We start from the raw sequence: 18299 nt of genomic DNA on the forward strand, positions 1-18299 counted from the left end.
ACTGTGGTGGGGACGAAAACCATGTTGTGTGTTTGATAGGAGGTTATTGGAGAGAAGGTAGTTTAGAAGCTGGGAGTGAATACATTTTTCTAGTATTTTGAAGAGAGATGAAAAAATGGCAATCAGCCTGTAATTAGTAAGCTTGGTAGAGTTGCCACCTTATGCAGTGGAGTGATATAGGAGACTTTCCAGATTAGTGGGACATGGTTCTCAGAGATAGAGCAGTTGATGAGGATAGAAATGGGGTAGACTATGACTTCAGTGGCAGCTTTGAGGAATTCTGATGGGAGGTTGTCAGTAGCTAGGCTGGTGGGCTTGAGCTTACTGAGTAATTTTTTATGGTACGGGTTGGGACAGGGTTAAAGGAGAAGGTGTTTACACCCTCTTTGTTGGCTAAGGGGATTGTAGTAGTGATGTTTTGGTCATAGTCAATAAGTGAGTGAATTGTGTTTATGAAAAAGGAATTAAATTGTGTTGCAATATTATCATCTGATGTGGGTGTGGTAGGATCGGGGGTGGACATACTACCAGGTTGCAGGAGTTTGTTTATAGTGGCCCAGAATGTTTTGGGGTTGTTTTTGTTTCTTTGCTGTGCAGTGATGTAGGAGGGTTTTTTGTCAGCTATTATCTGGAATTTGGCTTTATTCCTAAGTTTGAAAAGTAGAAGGTTGTCATTGCTTTTGTTAGTTAGCCAGTGTTCCCATGCCTTGTCTCTTTCTTTTAGTAGGTCTTTGGTGTTGTTTCTAAGGCAGGGTGTGTGGTGATGTCTTATTCTAGCTATCCTGCAGGGGGCCAGGCTGTTTAGGATGTTGAGGAAGGTGGTGTTAAAGTGTTGAACCGTGTCATCTAGTGGTAGTGTTTTGAGGGGGGACCAGTTAATTTGTTGGAAGAGGGAGTTGAAAAGGTGGGTATTACATTTTTTCTTGTTGCGGATTAGCCTATAGACTACTTGTCTAGGTGGACTAAGATTGTTTCTAATTAGGTATGTGGATAGGTGGTCACTTATGGTACTGGGGAGGCATCCTGCTAGAAGGGGTGTGTTATTTTTATTTTGAGAGTCCAATCCAGGATGGATTGTCTGTTGGAGGTTTTGTCTATTCATGCGGGGTTTTGTATGAACTGGGAGAAACCATATAGGTGTATGAAACTGGATGGATTATTGGAATTATAGGTGGACCAGTCAGTGTTGAGGTCACCCATAATTATGGTTGCTTGGTGGAAGGGTGTGGATAGCCAGTGAAGTATGTCTTCATCTGTGCTAGTGTTATCTCCTAGAGGGATATAGATAGCCACTATGATTAGTGGTTTGTTCTTGTTGATATTCAGCTTGGTGATGAGTAATTCGGCATTATTAGATGCAGGAAGTGTGGTGTTGATAACTTCTGGGGCTAGATTTTGTTTAAACATTATTGCTACCCCTCCTCCACGTTTATTTTGACGATCAAGTCTATATATGTTGTACCCTGGGGAAGTATTTCATTATTTTTTGACACGTGGCTTAAGCCAAGTTTCAGTCAAAATGGTTATGTCAGGGGAATATAAGTCAATTAGTGCATGGAGGTCATGGATTTTGTTTAGTATACTTCTTAAATTTATATTAAGGAACAGCAGGGAGTGTTTAAGGTGAAGGGGTATGGTAGAGTTGATTGAGGTGTAAGTGGTAGTTTGTTTATTGGTAGTCTTGGGGACATGGTTGGGGTGGATGTCACCACTGAGTTTTAGTTTTGATAATATATATATATGAAATAAAGTTGTTATATGTTTGCTTGGTTGTTTGTGGTTTCTAAATAGTGGTTCATTTTTGTGTCTGGTTTGATGGTATTTAAGTGGGAGGTAGTCTATTTCTGTGTTGTGGAGGTTGGGTGAAATTTGGGAGTTGTAGTGATGGGTTATGGGCAGTGGAGAGTTGGTGATGGAGTTGGTGGGGTGGTCATAGTAGATGGGGGTGTAAAAGTTAGTTAAATGATAAAGAAGGGCTAGTGTGAATAGGTTGGCTGTGTGGAGAGATAAGGAAGTAAATAGTGTTTGTTTTAGTGGATGTAATGATGTGTGTTTTAGTGAATGTGACATTGTGTGCTTTATTAGTGTGTTGAGGTTGTTAGAGTGGGACTAACAGTGTGCGGTTAGAGTGTGTTGTGAGATGTTGGAGGGGGAGGTGATAGTTGTGAGTTTGTGGCTATGTGGTAGAGCAGGGATTAAATCAGATAGGAGGGTGACTGTATGAGATCAGAGCAGCTGAATGTGTAAGTGGATATGTGTTGTATTGTAATGGTGGGGGAGGGGTATAGTGGAGATTGGCCTGTTTTGATTACAGGGTGTGACAACTGTTAGATGTGTATGAAACAAAAGGGTTGTTTGTATTGATAGCATCAATGTATTGATAGCATTTTGTAATGGTAAAAAGGGTAGGGATTGGTAAAAGGTTAATATATGTGTGCTAATGGATGGGTGTTAATTAGACTTAGTGTGGAAATGTGGGCTACTTTATAATTCAAAATTGTACAGGTGGTGATTGGTAGACACTTGTAAGTGGGAGTGGTTAGGTTTAGATAAATTTGAGTGATTTAGAGGCAGGGTAGGGTAGCGGAGTGAACCCCGAGCATAGCGAGCAGAGCCAAGTTCTATAACTGCACAGCAAGGAACAGTCACTTAGAATGGAGCGGGCAGAGCCAAGTTCTATAACTGCACAACAAGGAACAGTCACTTAGACTACCATGTACTGTGCAAAGTATCTATGCAGCTGACAATTTTGTAGACTAGGAATTCTTAGAGAAATAGAAACCTTATGCCAGGAGTGAGTATGGAGTGGGAGAAATATGGGCAAGTGTATTGGGAAGGAGAAGACCAGTAAAACAATGATTCCAAACTAGAAAGTACTGGGTTTAGAGAGATCTCTGGTGGGGGTTACCAGTAGTGTGCACTCCCTGAATACATTCTAATGAAATTTACAATCTTAGAAGGGTTAAATCATTAACATACACTGCAATGCTCCTGTACTTTAAGTAAACCGGCCACGGACTTTTGCAGATGCAGCTTGCTGGTAGAGAACTGCTATAGGGATGCCTCACAGTGTTTGTATTAGCTGACAACTCTAAATAGAAGTAAAAAAAGAAGAAGATTAGGAAAAGCTGATAAGGGGAGTGCTAGAGGAGGTAGGACTGTATTTATAATTGGTGCAGTATAAGAAAAGAGTGAAAGGAAATAGGTAAAACAGACTGAGAAAGGCTGGCACAGGTTTACTAGCTTTGCCCCTTCTGCCAGACTATAAGGTAGTTCCAGCTGCCACCAGCCAACTCTTTATCAGCTACTATAAGGCCCTTAACAAAGGGTGTCCAATCCTACTGTATAATGTTACTAATCCAAATTTTAGTTTTGACCAAGCGCCAGGTTATTAGGAGTGGCTTGTACAGTGTCACTAAATAGATATGCAAGTAATCTAAGAGCTTAAATATATGTCACATTTATCAGCCACAAAGATAGGTTTAAATATATTTAATAATAAATAAGAGAACAAGACAATACTCAGTAACTCAATAACAGTAAATTCGGAGTTCAAAATCACAGGAAATATTTTAAAACAGCATTGCAGGACAGTCTCAAATAAATACAGAAAACATCTAAACTAAGCATATTATTTGATTGTAAACGCTAATAAAATTTTAAGAATTGCTAATTATGATGTAACGAATACAACATGGATACCAACTTGGGTGGTCTTGAATCATAAGCATATTTTGGATAGGAAAATAAATCCTAAAGCATTGCCCTTTATGGACAAAATTAGTCTGATAAAATATGGGGTCATGGACCACATAATAACCTGTGTCTCATCTTTGCAAACTTTATTTCAGTCCGTAGATTTATTGCAATATATGATGGTTCTTCAACCTTTCCACAGGAATCCTAATTTTAAACTAAATAATCAGCTGATCGATCTCAGCAAATTTCCATTAATACTTAATCTGACTCTATTTGATGTTTTAATAAACTTGACTTATCGGCTTTACAAATTAGACAGGAAATGAATCTACCTAGAAGTTACATTGTTATAATGAGACAAGTTAAAGAACTTGCCTTGAGCTACTTTAGGAACTTTAAACCTGCAGCGGATTTGTGGATAAGTGCTCTGAATTGTGGCAAGCTATCCAACAAGACACTAAATTTATAGCAACTGCATATAAATTAATTAAGGATTTGAAATTTCAGGACAAAATTTTGCTTTCAGAGTATTGGGTAAAAAAGTAACAGTAACAGACAATCAGATATTAAAAGCAATTGATATAACTAGGAAATCAGTTTCTTTTCAAAACTGATGTACACGCAATTGATGATTTGGAACAATGCATATTACACACATCTTAGATTACATAAATTTAACCCTAGGAATTCTCCAATTTGTCCATACTGTGCAGATCAAACAGCGGATCTTCTTCATATGTTCTGGAGTTGTAAATGCGTATATAAACTTTGGAACTCTCTTAAAGTACAACTGCAAAAGATGGGTTATCAGAGTTCTACACTGTCATGGGAATTTATGATTCTACACATTCCTCCAAGAGAGCTTTCCAGATCGCAAACTATTATTTGTATGAATATTTTTTGCTGATGAAACTCTATATAGCCACAAATTGGCTAGAACCACATAAGACATCATGGAATAATTTTAAGCTTGTGGCTATAAAGCATATACTAGCACATAAATTACTTCTGAAACAAACTAACAAAAATATTAATAACCCGAAAATATGGGAAAAGGTCTTCAATATTATATTAGCATGATACTGATTTTAGGAATATATTAAATATAGGAAGCATTTCATGTAGATATTGTATAAATGGTTTGTAGTAGTTATAGTGTATTATGTGTGTGATGTTTATTGTATTTTTGTAATGTTTTTGGAAAATATATTTCAATAAAAATTTATTATGGAAAAAAAAAAAGAAAACATCTAAACTAATCTTTACTATATTCCTATCTATATCTAAGAGGGATACTATACCGCAAGTCTTACTTACAGCCAGGCAAGTGCAGATGATGATGATGAGTGGATGTTCTTGGTAGGTCCAAGACAAAATACAAAATGCACAGTCACTCTCTTGAGAGAGTTCTTAAATTAATATCATATTTCCCAGGTGTGTGTCTGTGTGTCTGTGTGTGTTTGTATATAAATCAAATCTCAAAGTGTGTGTGTCAGCTACTTGGGCAAGGACATGAAGCACTGGTTGGACAGAGAGGGTGCTGGAGGTTTTTGCTTGACCATTCAGTTGAGATCTCAACTCTATAGCTGTGCCAGTGGGGAGTCTTATTGGGGATCTAGAGAGAGGGAGAAACCAGCCCCAGACTGACTGTGATCTCTGTGTGCTCGTAAGGGAACTTGTACTTTACTGTGTGTGTGTGCTTCTCATCCTCCCAGTGTGTATGTCCCCTAGCTGTTGCCAGTGGTGAGTATTGAGGCTCCTTGATTACTGGGCCGGTGCAGGGGCGTCTCAGGAGTGAAAAAAATTCTGTTATCTTTCTTGTCCATGATAACTACTAAGGAAACTGTACTGCTTTTAGTATAAATTATGATGTAATCTGATTGCTTAGTAACACGTCTGAGGAAATTCCAGGGTAGAACGAAAAACGCGGTGATACAGTTAAGCGTTTTGTCTTATTTTCTTTTTATGCTTTTGTGATATACTAAACTGGTGGCTGATTACATTAGTGCTTATCATTCTTTACCTCCTCAGTGCCTAGTTGTTTGTTGTTCCTTTGATGGTAGCCTGCTCTTTGACAAAGCAATAAAAGTTGAACTTTAAAAGCATAAAGGGAAGACTGCTACTACCTCAGCTTACTTTTTGTAAGATGCAGTCGATCCAATGCCAGCTGTTTTTTCAGCATGGCTAGCAGCAGTTACAAGAGATCATTTCTGTTAGGGGCTGTGGATACTGTGAAACCTATCAAACTGGCCATCAGTGCAAATGAGGCCACTCTCTGCAATTTAATCAGAGATACCAGGGTTCCCCTTGGGAGGCCTTCAGATTCTTCCCCTGAGTATTGCACAACTCTCTCTCCCTCTAGGTACAATTGAATAGTTTACTGTCCCTCATCTTATCTTCATGGATAGCAGGATGAGTGAGTGAGGACTGTGATATCCACAAGCTACATGAGCCCCTTTCTGTCCTCTGTTGAACCCCAGTCTCCAGCCCTGCCCAATGGGTGATCCCTTCAAAGAGCTGCTGTAATACAAGATGCATTGTCTGTTACAAAAAAGAGCCAATCAAGAGGTCTGAGCAGAACATCAAAGCTAGGATTTTACTCCAGGATCTTTTCAGTTCCAAAAAGACAAAGGACCTCAGGCCCATTCTAGATCACAGTGACCCAATGACTGAACAAATATGTTCCCAAAGAGCCCTTCCACGTGGTTTTGGTATAATCAATCCTGCCTTATCTGCAGAACAGAGATGGGATGTGCTCTCTGGATTTCCATTTATGCCTATTTACACATCAGTATAGCCAAAGAGAGTGAGAGGTCCCATCGTATTTAAGTAGTATGGTTGTATTGACAGCTCATCTATGGCCACAGATAATCAGGGGTTTTCCTTAACTGGATGATATGATCCTGTAGGCTTGTAACTATGGATTCTCTTTGGTTAGTTAGAGGAACATCTTTTCTGGTCCTTGGGGGCATGACAGCGAACAGTACAAAATCCCTTTTGATGTCCATCTAGAATATAACAGCCATAACATTCATGTGTCATGCATGTTGTGTTTGGACAAGCATTTCTTCCCCCTAGACAGACTTCAACAAATTGTAGTATGATTACTACAGCTGCATGTAGTTCCAGCATATCTCTGTCGTATAGTGCTTGGACTGATAGCATTGGCCATTTACAGGGTACCCAGAGCATGTTGCCATCTGAGGGATAAGTGGAACCAGCTCCTCGACTGTCTGGAATTTTCTGTCAGAGTTTCAGAAAAGTGAAGGACACACAATGCCAGTTTGCCTGTGGGCAGGCTGTTTTTAATCCGGCTCTTGCTTTGATAGTTCCCATTGATGTATCAGTTTTAGGGTGTGAGGACATTTTCAAGAGCAGACAGTTCAAGGATCATGGTCACTGACAGAGCCCCCACTGCACACCAAAATTCTGGAAATGAGGGTATTCCTTTTCACTTTGAAGCATTCCAGAACTATCCAAAATCAGATGCTGTTGCCATTCATACCAACTGTATGGCTGTTGTGTGATACATCAACAGGTAAGGAGGAACTTTCTGTCCCATGTGTCAGGAGGCAATGAGAGTTTAGGAATAGGCCTTTGCAACCAGTCACCTTCTATCAGTCACATCCCTGGCCAAACTAACTCATTAGCACCCTGATGTAAACACTGCTTGCTCATGCCTCATGAGTAGTCTTTCAGTTAGTTTGTAGCCAACACTCTGCACTCTGATTCCCCAAGGACCCCAGGCATTGGGGTGGGGGACATTATTCAACCAACTCCAATTGCAGCAAGTCCTTTTCCCTTAAATTGCTTCTGATATGCACTGATGCAGAGGTGTCCCCATATTTCATCTACAGTGTTTCCCATCTATTCTTTTTCCCTAGATCCTGAAGAGAACAAAAATTAATGATAAAGGGCAATCTGATAGCCTTGTTTTGTCTCTGGCAAATACAGATCCATCTGCTTTAGTCTCACCTCAAGGACATACCTGTACATCTGAAGCCATCCAGGACACTACTGTCTCACACATCTGGCAAGCCTCATCGAGATTTTCATTCCCTATGCCTAAGCACTTGGTTTCTCCACTTCTGTTGAAGCCCTGCATACCTAAATTGGCACTAGAAGCTCTTAATAAAGCAAGTGGATAAGGTTTTCTTTGTGGTCACTATATCAAGGCATTTGTCCTTTTACAGCTCCAGTTCTAGCTGTCATACATTTTCTCTGTTTTTTTGTTTTTTTTGTTTGTTTTTTGTTTTTTTCTGTCAAGGTTCATTTTTGCCTGGTTATACTTTCACCAATATGCAAATTCTGTTTCCCTAGCTTACTTAAAAGTTTGCAAAACTCTTCTCAAGATTGACTTGCTGTTTTGGCCTCTTCTGAAAAACTCTGTGCCTCCATGAGATTTAGATACGTGCTGAAGAGTCTAAACAAAATCCCCTTTTGAACTTGCTGCTTCAGTAAACCTAAAGGTCTTTTTTTTTTTTTTTTTTTTTTTTTTTTTTAAGAAAACCCTGTTTTAGTAGCTGTTATATCAGCTAGAAGGATTTCTGAGCTTCAAGCAGTGTCTGCTAATCCTCCTTACCTTGTGTTCCACCAAAACAGAGTATCCGTAAGCACAAATCCTTTTTTAAGCGAAATGTCACCCAGAGTCAAATATAAATTACTCAGTTGACTAGCTAGTGTTTTTCCCAATTTATTCTAACAGGGAAATGTATATTTTACATTGTATGAATGCTCATAGGCAACTTAAGAGTTTACTTGGGCAGAACAAAAATTTTGAAAAGATCAACAGTAGTTTGTTTGCTTCCAGAAATTATGTAGATAAAATGTCTAAATTGTCTTTATCAAGGTGGACAACTAATTGAATTAAAATTTGCTACTTCAGAGACAGCATGGCCTTTCTAGGGGTAACCAGGACACATTCCGTTACAGCTGTGATGGCTTCCTATGTTATGTTCAGGAATGCAGCCTTGTATATTTGAGCTGCAGCTACTGGGGCATTATTTAACACTTTTGTGAGACATTATAAGTTAGACATAATCTCTAACTCCAGGTCTTCCTTTATAGCCACCATATGTCAAGGAAATCTGGCAGTTTCATTCCCTTTACCTAACCGTGTATTAATTGAAAATTAAACTGTGGCATAGTCCTGTACCCCTTCAATGAAAAAAAGCTAAGCAATGGCAGAATCTTTTATTCTTTTGAATGACTTGCAAGATTCAATTATTGCAAAGTCTTCGGGAAAGTCTGTGCTGAAAATTTGTTTTTCTTTATGACAGCGTGTGTTTTGTTTGTTTTTTAATGGAATATATTCTGTTTCTCACATATTACTTGTATTATGCTTTTGCGGGATCAGTACTGTGGAGAGATCTGCATGTACTTTATCAAAGGTGCAGTGTTCAGCTTTGTCACAAAGTTTGTACAAAATTAAACAGTGAATTTTCTTTTAAAACCAATTATGTCTTAATATGCACATTGCCAAGTTTCTTAATCCCAAATCCTTTAAAATGTTGTAATGTAGTAGAAATGTAGTATTACAGCACAAATTTTATGAAAGTAAGGAAATGTGATGCTATGTCTGTACAAACAGTACTCAGTGTTACTTTTGTTACTTGTATAATGAATGAAATGTTCAAACCCTCCTTAGCTCCATATTCATGACACTGTTCCTTTTGACTATTCCCTTTTACAGACACACACACACGCACTGTAATAATATTCAGTGACACTGTACAGGTGGTGTTTTTATAACACTTCCTTATAAGACCACTTAGGTTCCTTGACACCCAGCTTTATCTGCAGATTGGCGAAATGGGGGGGGGGGACAGGATGGACTTGTATTCTGCTCAGTGTGTGTGTGTGTGTGTGTGTGTGTGTGTGTGTGTGTGTGTGTGTGTAGAAGTGTAGCTAGGGTGGGATGAAGGGGGCAACCGCCCAAAGTGCAAGGTATTTGGGGGCATGACTGACAGATCTTTTTTTTTTTTTTTATACAGGAAAGCAGAGCATGAGGACATTATGTCCTGGTAGATAAGGAAGGAGTGCCATATTGAAGAGAGGTACCTTTTTTTCACTCATTTAGAGCATGAGGATCTGGCGCTCCTCCTTAGGAGAGAAGGGAGGGGCATCAGATTAGGAAACAGGCATTCTCTTTTTTTGCTGTCTTATAGAGCATGAGAGTGTAGAGTCTTTAGATTTGGTGCTCCCCCAGAGGAGAGAAGAAAGGAGTGCCAGATCAGTGAATGGACCTTGTTCCTCCTCTAGTGTTAAAGTGCTCTGAATCAGGGAGCATCACTGGTCACCAAATGAGCCAGCTCTGGCTGTGTACATTTGTGAGAAAATCTACGTCTTTGGGCAATACGGTTGCTGTGAGTAGGATACTGTGGGTAAATGTTTAGCGTTGCAGTCACTTACTTTAAACTACTTATAACAACCTGGCAGCAAATAACAACACTACCTTTGGTGGTGCTGAAGCTAATGTACATAGGTGTTGTTTGTCAGCTGCCAAAAGCGCACATTATCCTTAAAGTCACAGTTTCATATTTTCTAGTCTGCAGTATTTTTATGAACGGTATACCCTACTGTTCCATTTCACCAACTTTACAGCATTGATGTTGTGTATATATTAAAAAGGTAGAAGGTGAGATTTACAAGTCCTGATTTTCAGTGGACAGCAGTGATGCACCTTTCAGGAATACAATAATTATTTTACTTGTCATAATTTAGTTAGTTTTTCAGGAGGAGGAGTTCTTTTACTGGCATGCAGACTGGACCACTGATGCCCCTTTTCAGTTATAAAACCACTTAAAACATGAAGAACATACACTGAAGCTTTACAGTAATATTAAAAGTCTTAGATGGAACTTGGCAGTACATTATCCCATGCACAAAATCAAGCATATAGTTACTGTGATACTCAGCTGAAAGAAATCCACTTCCAGCAGAGACTTGTCTATTATCCAGGGTTTGTACTGGCAAGTTACATTTCTGCTTTTCTTCAGTGTAATGCATTGCCCTTAGGTATCTGGGAAATGTCTTCTGCAGTAGGTAATTCATTCAATGAAAAGTGAAGGGAATTCCTCACCGTTGGAACCCGAAAGGAAAAAGTCTTTGGATTTATATGTTTACATATTATGAAATTAGTAGTTATTCATAAATAACACTTACCCTTAGTTCTTCTGTTTATGATCTCATTATCAGAGTTCTTCTGGGTAATCTGGAGTGAGATCCACATTAGTCAAATAGTGGACACGATTCTGATGCTGAAAACAGAATTGCATTAACATTAATGATGATAGTTAGTAGAAACTGTTAAAACTCTGTAATGTTTAACCTTAATTTTGATACAGAAAAATGTAACTGTTTTTATATTGGTTAAGTGTGCAGATGGTCCTCTAAAAAGTTATGTTTTGATGGGAACTGTGACACTCTCACCATGTGTAAAGAGGATAACACTAGTTAGAAGTGAAACCCCATACATCTTTAAAAAAAGAGTTTTGGGAAATATTAATTGGCATGCTTTCATGCGTAGAGAGTGAAGGTTATACTCACTGATTTGTACCTGATATGTCAGCCTTTTACACAAATATTTAGTTTTAGTTTATATTAAATGGTTTTCCAGTTCTTCACTTTAACTCTTCTATTTTAAGGATGGTACCTCTGTTTTGTTTTTCAGCAGTAACCCCATCTCTGGCCCTGGATTTGTGCATCGGGGCTCTTTGTCAGCTGTTAAAAAAAACGGGTCATGCATGGCCAGGATTCCGAACCCTCACAGAATGGCTACTGGGAGAAGGTGACACAGAAAGAAATGCAGAGGATGGGCAATTGGTAATTTCACATGAACACTAGCTGTTGTATATTTGATGCTCAGCTGTTGAATGTTTCCCCATTTTGCAGGGGGAAAGTTATACTCTGAAGAAGAATGAAAGCTGTACAGAAAAATTACAGTTATTAAATGAAAATTTATAATATGCAAAACTGCACATGCTTACTGAGCAGAGCAGGAAGTATTCTTAATATAATCATCATATTGTCAAGTTCTTTTTCCCATAGTAATAAGTCTGGTGGGTTGTAGGTACTGACGAGCAAACTGCTATATTCTTCCCTCTGCTAAGTGGAAAAAAGAAGCGCAACTACTTAATGGGCGGAAGACAAACTTCAGCCCTCCCTGAAAAGTCACATACGAAAAAATGCAAAGTAGTAAACTCTTTAAACAAACACACACACACGTACACACACACAAAAACAAATACTCCAAACTCACTGCCAAAACATCTAGATTCTCCATGCATCCTGTTGTGAACAGTGGAATGCATGGACATGCCTTAAGTCCTACAGTGGTTAAAAAATATGTATATAAAATGCATTTGCCATAATGCACTGCACAATCACTGGTAAATACATGTGAAGAAGTTCAGACATAACATTTTGTTATTTAAAAAGATAAGCCATTTTTTCTTTAAATAATGGCATTATCTAATATGACTAATCCATTTGTGTGGGTTATGTTGGTTTACCCACAGCTGGCATATTTGCTCGCTTATTGTTTAGTTTTAATTTCCTCTCCAAGGAAGGAGAATGGTGTTATTTAATATGGATCAATCAGGCTTCAACCTTAGTATGAAACCTACTTATGGCCCCTTGACTGTGTACACCTCAGATGTCTGATAAAAGGAGATGGTCGCTGTAATGTATTCAACTCGCTTTACACAAAAGCACACTAGTTTTCCAAAACAAGTTTATTGACGCTTTAACTTAATTGTTACAGCAGGGCGAGCCATTGTCACCCACAGATAACCTGCATACTCAGCAATTATAGCTGTATTGATGAGTATGTACACCTTATATGCTTGATTGTGGTAAAAGTAAATGAATATGAATACAGCAACATATTTCAAGTTTGTTTCACACAAATACACACAGTAGCACACCTATTCTAATTTATTTCACACAAATCCACACTAGTCCTACAAAGCCAGACTGTTTAAACAGAGCAAGCAACCAGCAGGAGGGTCAGTTACTTTCATCCACACACCCCACCACCAACCAGCAGTTGTAGCCACTTCGTCTGGTACTCTTATTGTGACTGTTTTAAAAAAATAATAGAGCATAAGCTATAAGCATAAGATTCAGTAAAAATTAAAAAGTTATTAGTGATAAAGGCACACAATCAGTGTTAGTTTTTAAATATTATTCTCATTTACTTAGAAAGTTGCAAGAATAACAGTTTTTGCAGTAACACATATTTTCTGAAGGATATGATCTCTGATAATTCAAATGTTTGTCATTATTTATTGTCTGCAGTTCTCGTGGTTTTTCCTAGAAAAACCCATATTTTATAAAGAGCAGACCAAAATATGAAACAAAATTTGGTGCATTCTGAGAAATCATGGACAACTATTTATCAACTCTGTTTCACATAAGCAGTAGCTGCAATTATTCTGACTTATTTTTCAGAAATGTACATTAATTCTGCAAAAGCAGATAGTTAGCTGAGCAAACAACAAGACAGCAAGTTACCGTCATCCACAAATAGTCCCCAACCCACCTCTCAACCTCTTAGAGCAAGAAAACAGAGTTAAAAAGTAATCAGAGGCAAAGGCCCACAAATAGTTTCAAATTTTAAATATTGCTGTTTTATACTTAAAGCTTGAGTAACAGGTTTTGCATTAGCATACATTTTGTGAAGAAAATGAAGTATGAAATTCAAAATGTCCGTCATTACAAATGACTGAAATCCACAAATTTTACAAGGGACAGACTAAAGATGCAAGGAAAAATCAGGAACATTCTGTGAAACTGGAGACATTTGGAAGAGAGAGGGAAAGAAAATGTGTAACAATGCTTCCAAAGTTCTAAAATGTGGGAAAAAAATTAACAATGGAATATATTTACAGGGAGGGTGGAATACATATACTTCTGAAGACTGTATCATTCATTAGTTAAGAAAGAGTGTTTTTGAGTCTTTAAGTAAGAGTCATTGTCTTAACACTGCCAAATAGATTCATAGATTGGTACTAGGCTAACTACCCATGTGGGCCATTTTAAGCCTATTTACGAAAATAAAATTGCCAAAGATTCCAAAGACAACAACAAGGCATTCTATAACTATGTCAAGAATCTAAATGGCAATGCTCAGGTCTGCTCTGAGCTAAAGCAGAATGGCATTAAATATACTGATCCCAAGGATATTGCCAATATCCTGGCAGATCGATTCAGTGCCAACTTCACCCCCCTCTCACCCCCTAAATGGCCCATCTCAGTACCGGAAGATTGCCAAATTTTGGTAATAACGGCCACACAGGTAAAAACGCACTCTCCAAAGCTAAGAATACAGCATCCATGGGACCAGATGACATCCCAGGCTGTGTACTACATGAACTACAATATGAACTGGCACCTCACCTAAGTGTCATGTTTAATCATAGCCTCACCTCAGGTTTCATTCCCACTGAGTGGCGCACAGCTACAGTTATCCCACTCCACAAGGGGGGATCCACCTTGGATCCCGGAAACTACAGTCCCATCAGTCTGACAAGCCTTATCTGCAAGGCCATGGAGCGTATTATCATGGAACTTATAAACAAAGACATTGGCAACCTTCAAACACTGGACCCCATCCAGTTTGGGTTCATGAAGGGCCGATCTTGTCTCCTGAACTTGATTGACTTCTTCAAATCAGACTCCAGAGCCATGGACAAGGGTAAGGTGGTCCACACAGCCTATCTAGACCTTGCCAAGGCCTTTGACACCATCCCCCGCTCTGGAATCATAGATAAACTTACTAAGCTGGGCATTAACATCACCCAATGGGTTGCTAACTGGCTTACTGATAGAACCCACACTGTAAAAGTAGCCGACTCCAAATCCAGCTCCAGACAAGTGACAAGTGGAGTACCTCAGGGTTCAGTCCTGGGACCGCTCTTGTTTGGCATCTACTTCTCTGAAGTACAGGCCAACACTAAGGGACTCTGGATAACAAAGTTTGCAGATGACTGCAAACTGGGAGCCATTATTGAATCCCCAAATGATGTGGATACTCTACAAAAGGGCCTTACAGAAATAGATGTTTGGTGCCAGAGCCATGGGCTCAAGCTCAATGCCAAGAAATGTATAGTTATCCCCTTTGGGAAAAAACATGTATCCGTGAATTACCATATAGGTGGCAGTACACTAAACACCGAAAGTTTGATAAGAGACTTAGGGACACAGGTGGACAGTGGTCTCACCTTCGATAACCACATCGCCACAACAGTCAGGAAATCCTTCTATGTGGCACACCTCATCACTAAGGGCTTTTCATCCAGAAAAAGGAGGTCATTGTCCCACTGTACTCATCCCTCATTAGACCCATTATAGAATACAATGCCCCATTTGGTATGTACCTCTCAAGACATCTGCAACAACTGGAAAGGCCACAGAAATACCTCACTAAAAGAACCACAGGCCTAAAGCAGATGCCCCACGCTGACCGCCTTAAAAAACTCCAGCTATACTCTGTCGCATATCGTCTACTCAGAGGCGATCTTTGCTTAACATACAAGGCCATGTCAAACCCAGAGCTGTTGGACATGCTACACTTAAAGAAATCCCAATCCCTCAGAGCCACACGCTCCAGGGATCTAAACCTTGTCATCACAATAAACAAAACATGCTGGAGGGATAGGTTTCTGACCCAGAGACTCCCCAGACTCTGGAATAGATTGCCCATACATGTCAAGCAGAGTGCCACTTTGGTCCTCTTCAAAAGGAACCTTGACGATTGGATGGGAGAAAGGAAATTCACCCTGGGGATCACGTCAGTCGCCCTGCTAGACAGGGGTCCAGGGAAGTAAATAGTGTGGGAAGAAATAGCCAGGGAATTGTTATGGCTAGGCTTGTATAGGCCCTAGGGCTGATAGCCTAGTACCAACCTATGAACCTAACCAATTACCCCATGTCAGAATCAAACCTTGTACCTTGTGTCTGTAAGGTAAACACCTTAACCATTATGCCAACCTCCCACCCTGAAAGATGAATTTTGTAGGAGTGTTATCATCCATCCTACTAAGGTAGGATTAAGAGATTTTGATAAGAGCAGTAAGCACATCATTCTCAGCTTGGAGTATGTCTTGCACATCACAAAGGTATGAGCATATGAGCAGAATGAGAGGTAATTGAAAATATATCTTGGTATATACTTTCTCATTACTTGAAATAAACAGTGAACTAAACAGTGCATTAGGTCTTTAGTTGCCCACAGTTCTTGCAACATCACTTTCCTGAATGGAAACTATTACAACCTCTCCCAGAGTAATAGGGATATAGTCTACTGTCTGAGTTTTACAAATCAGGATTGCATTCTTAGCAACCAGTTTTCCTGTGAGATGCAAGGAAGAAGGGGAAATCCTGTCAGCTCCCAGGGATTTTTTCGTATGTGAGTTTCCTTATCTGTCTTTCATTAAGAGGCCTGAAAGTAAAAATAAGTTGAGAGAAGATACAGTTTCTCCAATGGAAGAGTTGGAAGTATGCATGAGTTTTGATAGCTGTAGCTAACCTAGAGAAAGCGTTACAAAAATAATTTTAGTATTTTGGGCCCAGGAAATCAAAATGTTTAGTGACAGAGCAGTAAGGTTACAGTACACCAGTCTGCATATATGTAGTTCGACATATGCAGGCACATAGCCATAAGTATACAAATTAACACATATACAAAAACGTATGTGAGGGACAGAGATGCCTGGAAACCCCAAGTAACAGTTGTGCCACTCCCAATTAATTATATGCTTGGACATGTGCTTTCATTGGATTCATAATTATCTGTCAACGATCTTTACTTCAATGAACAAATTAACAAAAAGAATTCAGTCAGTTCTAGTGATCACAGTTTTAAGCTTTTTCTTGCAGGGAGAAACCCCATGGGAATAGAGACCCCTATGCCAACTTTATGGTGCACAACAGCGGAAAAAAAGGCAACACCATACCCTCACTGAAAGTGGCTTTCAGTGATTAACCCATCATGCAGTTTTCAATTGAACAACAGTGCTTGGCAAAATCATGCATCCCCATCCCATTTCCTCCCATGTATTCATTATATCATATGAATGTCAGCTGATACTTGTTGTTTGCAATAATAAGTGAGAGGAACAGGTCATTCAATGACACAAATACTCCTTTGTCTTAGACAGGAGACAGACTAAAAGGTGGAGTGATAGCAACAATAACAAGTAGTAGTCAGAAAGCAGTGACACCACCCAGGGTTGGGAAGACGGAACTGATGTATTGCCAGCACTTATGGGTGTAATGCACTGAAGGCAGTAGAAGAATGGCATTCTTCTTTCATACAAACATGTATATATAGAGATTACATATATAATGTGTGTGAGAAATGACCTGCCACCAAACTATTTACAATGCTTTGATTACATGATTACTGTATTCAAAACATAATAATTCCGCACATCGTATTACCATTTTTTTTTTTTTTTTACATACATGCTCTGTTACAAGTTAATCTCATATTTACTGTTCAAGGTGCAAATGCTGTGCTAGGCCATCCAGCACTTGTGAGACACCCCATTTGAAAGGAGGACAACAATGGACCATTAGTGGCAATTATTTTTTTATAAAAGGGAGGGGAACATGGAGACAAGATCAATTTTGATTAGCTTAGGAGTTTATAGAAACACAGAACTGTGGCGAGCAAGTTACCCAAAAGAACATAACTCAGGATTATACCACATTCGAGGGATGAATGGTAGTGCTAAGTGTGGATACAGTATTAGGTGTAAGCAGATAGTGTCCCATACTAAAGAGAATATAATAGGTGGGGTAAGAAGATGCAGAAGATATGGTTTATTGGTTTCAGGAGCAAATATTATAGGCAAAGTTAAAAGAAACTATAAGGCTGTTCTAAGGAGTTTGATCCACCTGAAGAAAAAAAAATATTTAGCTGACTCTCATTCACTGTCACCCCTTAGCTATGTTTAGTATATGCCAAATATGTCAAATATCTGAGTGGTAGTATTTTGTTTTGCTCTCCCAGGTGCATTTCTTACTTGACATTATTTTTGCCATTGTGCCCCACATCAGCTGGTCACGGTTGAAAAGTGTCCATGTATCAGTTCACTAACATAAAAAACAAAATAAATAAATACAATCTTAACACTAAATTAGGTTGTAGAGGAGGTTTAGAAAAAAATGTCCAACGGCAGCAACAACAACATAGGTCTGGTGCTAGTATTACACAAAGGAGAATGGAACAAGTAAACTACTTAGGAATGGGTGGGGGGTTGCCACCTTTCGTTCTGGCAGAACCTGGACCAAGGCCACACCCCTCACACCCTCAAACACCACCCATCTTCTCCCCACTCACTTCCCACCCATTCCATGGCAGCATAGTCATGTCAGGGGTAGGAAGAATGTCCTTGTTTTTTGGTTTGCAGTTCTTTTTTTTTTTTTTTTTTTATACAGAAAAGCATAGTAAATCTCCTGATACTGGAATATGAACAGTGTTTTCTGGACTACCAGGCAATTGGTTTGATTTCCAGATAGTCCAGATGAAAACAAAATAACTGGTAGGTGGCAACACTGGAGGGGGGTGGCACAGTTATTTAATCATACTC

At 39.1% G+C, this 18299-nt stretch overlaps 1 protein-coding gene across 1 annotated transcript in view; it reads left to right on the forward strand.

Moving 5' to 3' along the window:
* Positions 1–18299, forward strand: part of THADA (THADA armadillo repeat containing) — a 3943996-nt gene that overhangs the window by 3889521 nt on the left and 36176 nt on the right. Inside the window, exon 37 of the mRNA XM_044073699.1 lies at positions 11372–11523. Within this exon, the coding sequence (XP_043929634.1) occupies positions 11372–11523 (152 nt within the window). The remainder of the gene's footprint in view (positions 1–11371; positions 11524–18299) is intronic.

This window comes from Protopterus annectens, chromosome 6.part0, assembly GCF_019279795.1.
Source record: "Protopterus annectens isolate FY-2018-M chromosome 6.part0, PAN1.0, whole genome shotgun sequence".
In the NCBI taxonomy this organism is placed as follows: Eukaryota; Metazoa; Chordata; order Ceratodontiformes; family Protopteridae; genus Protopterus; species Protopterus annectens.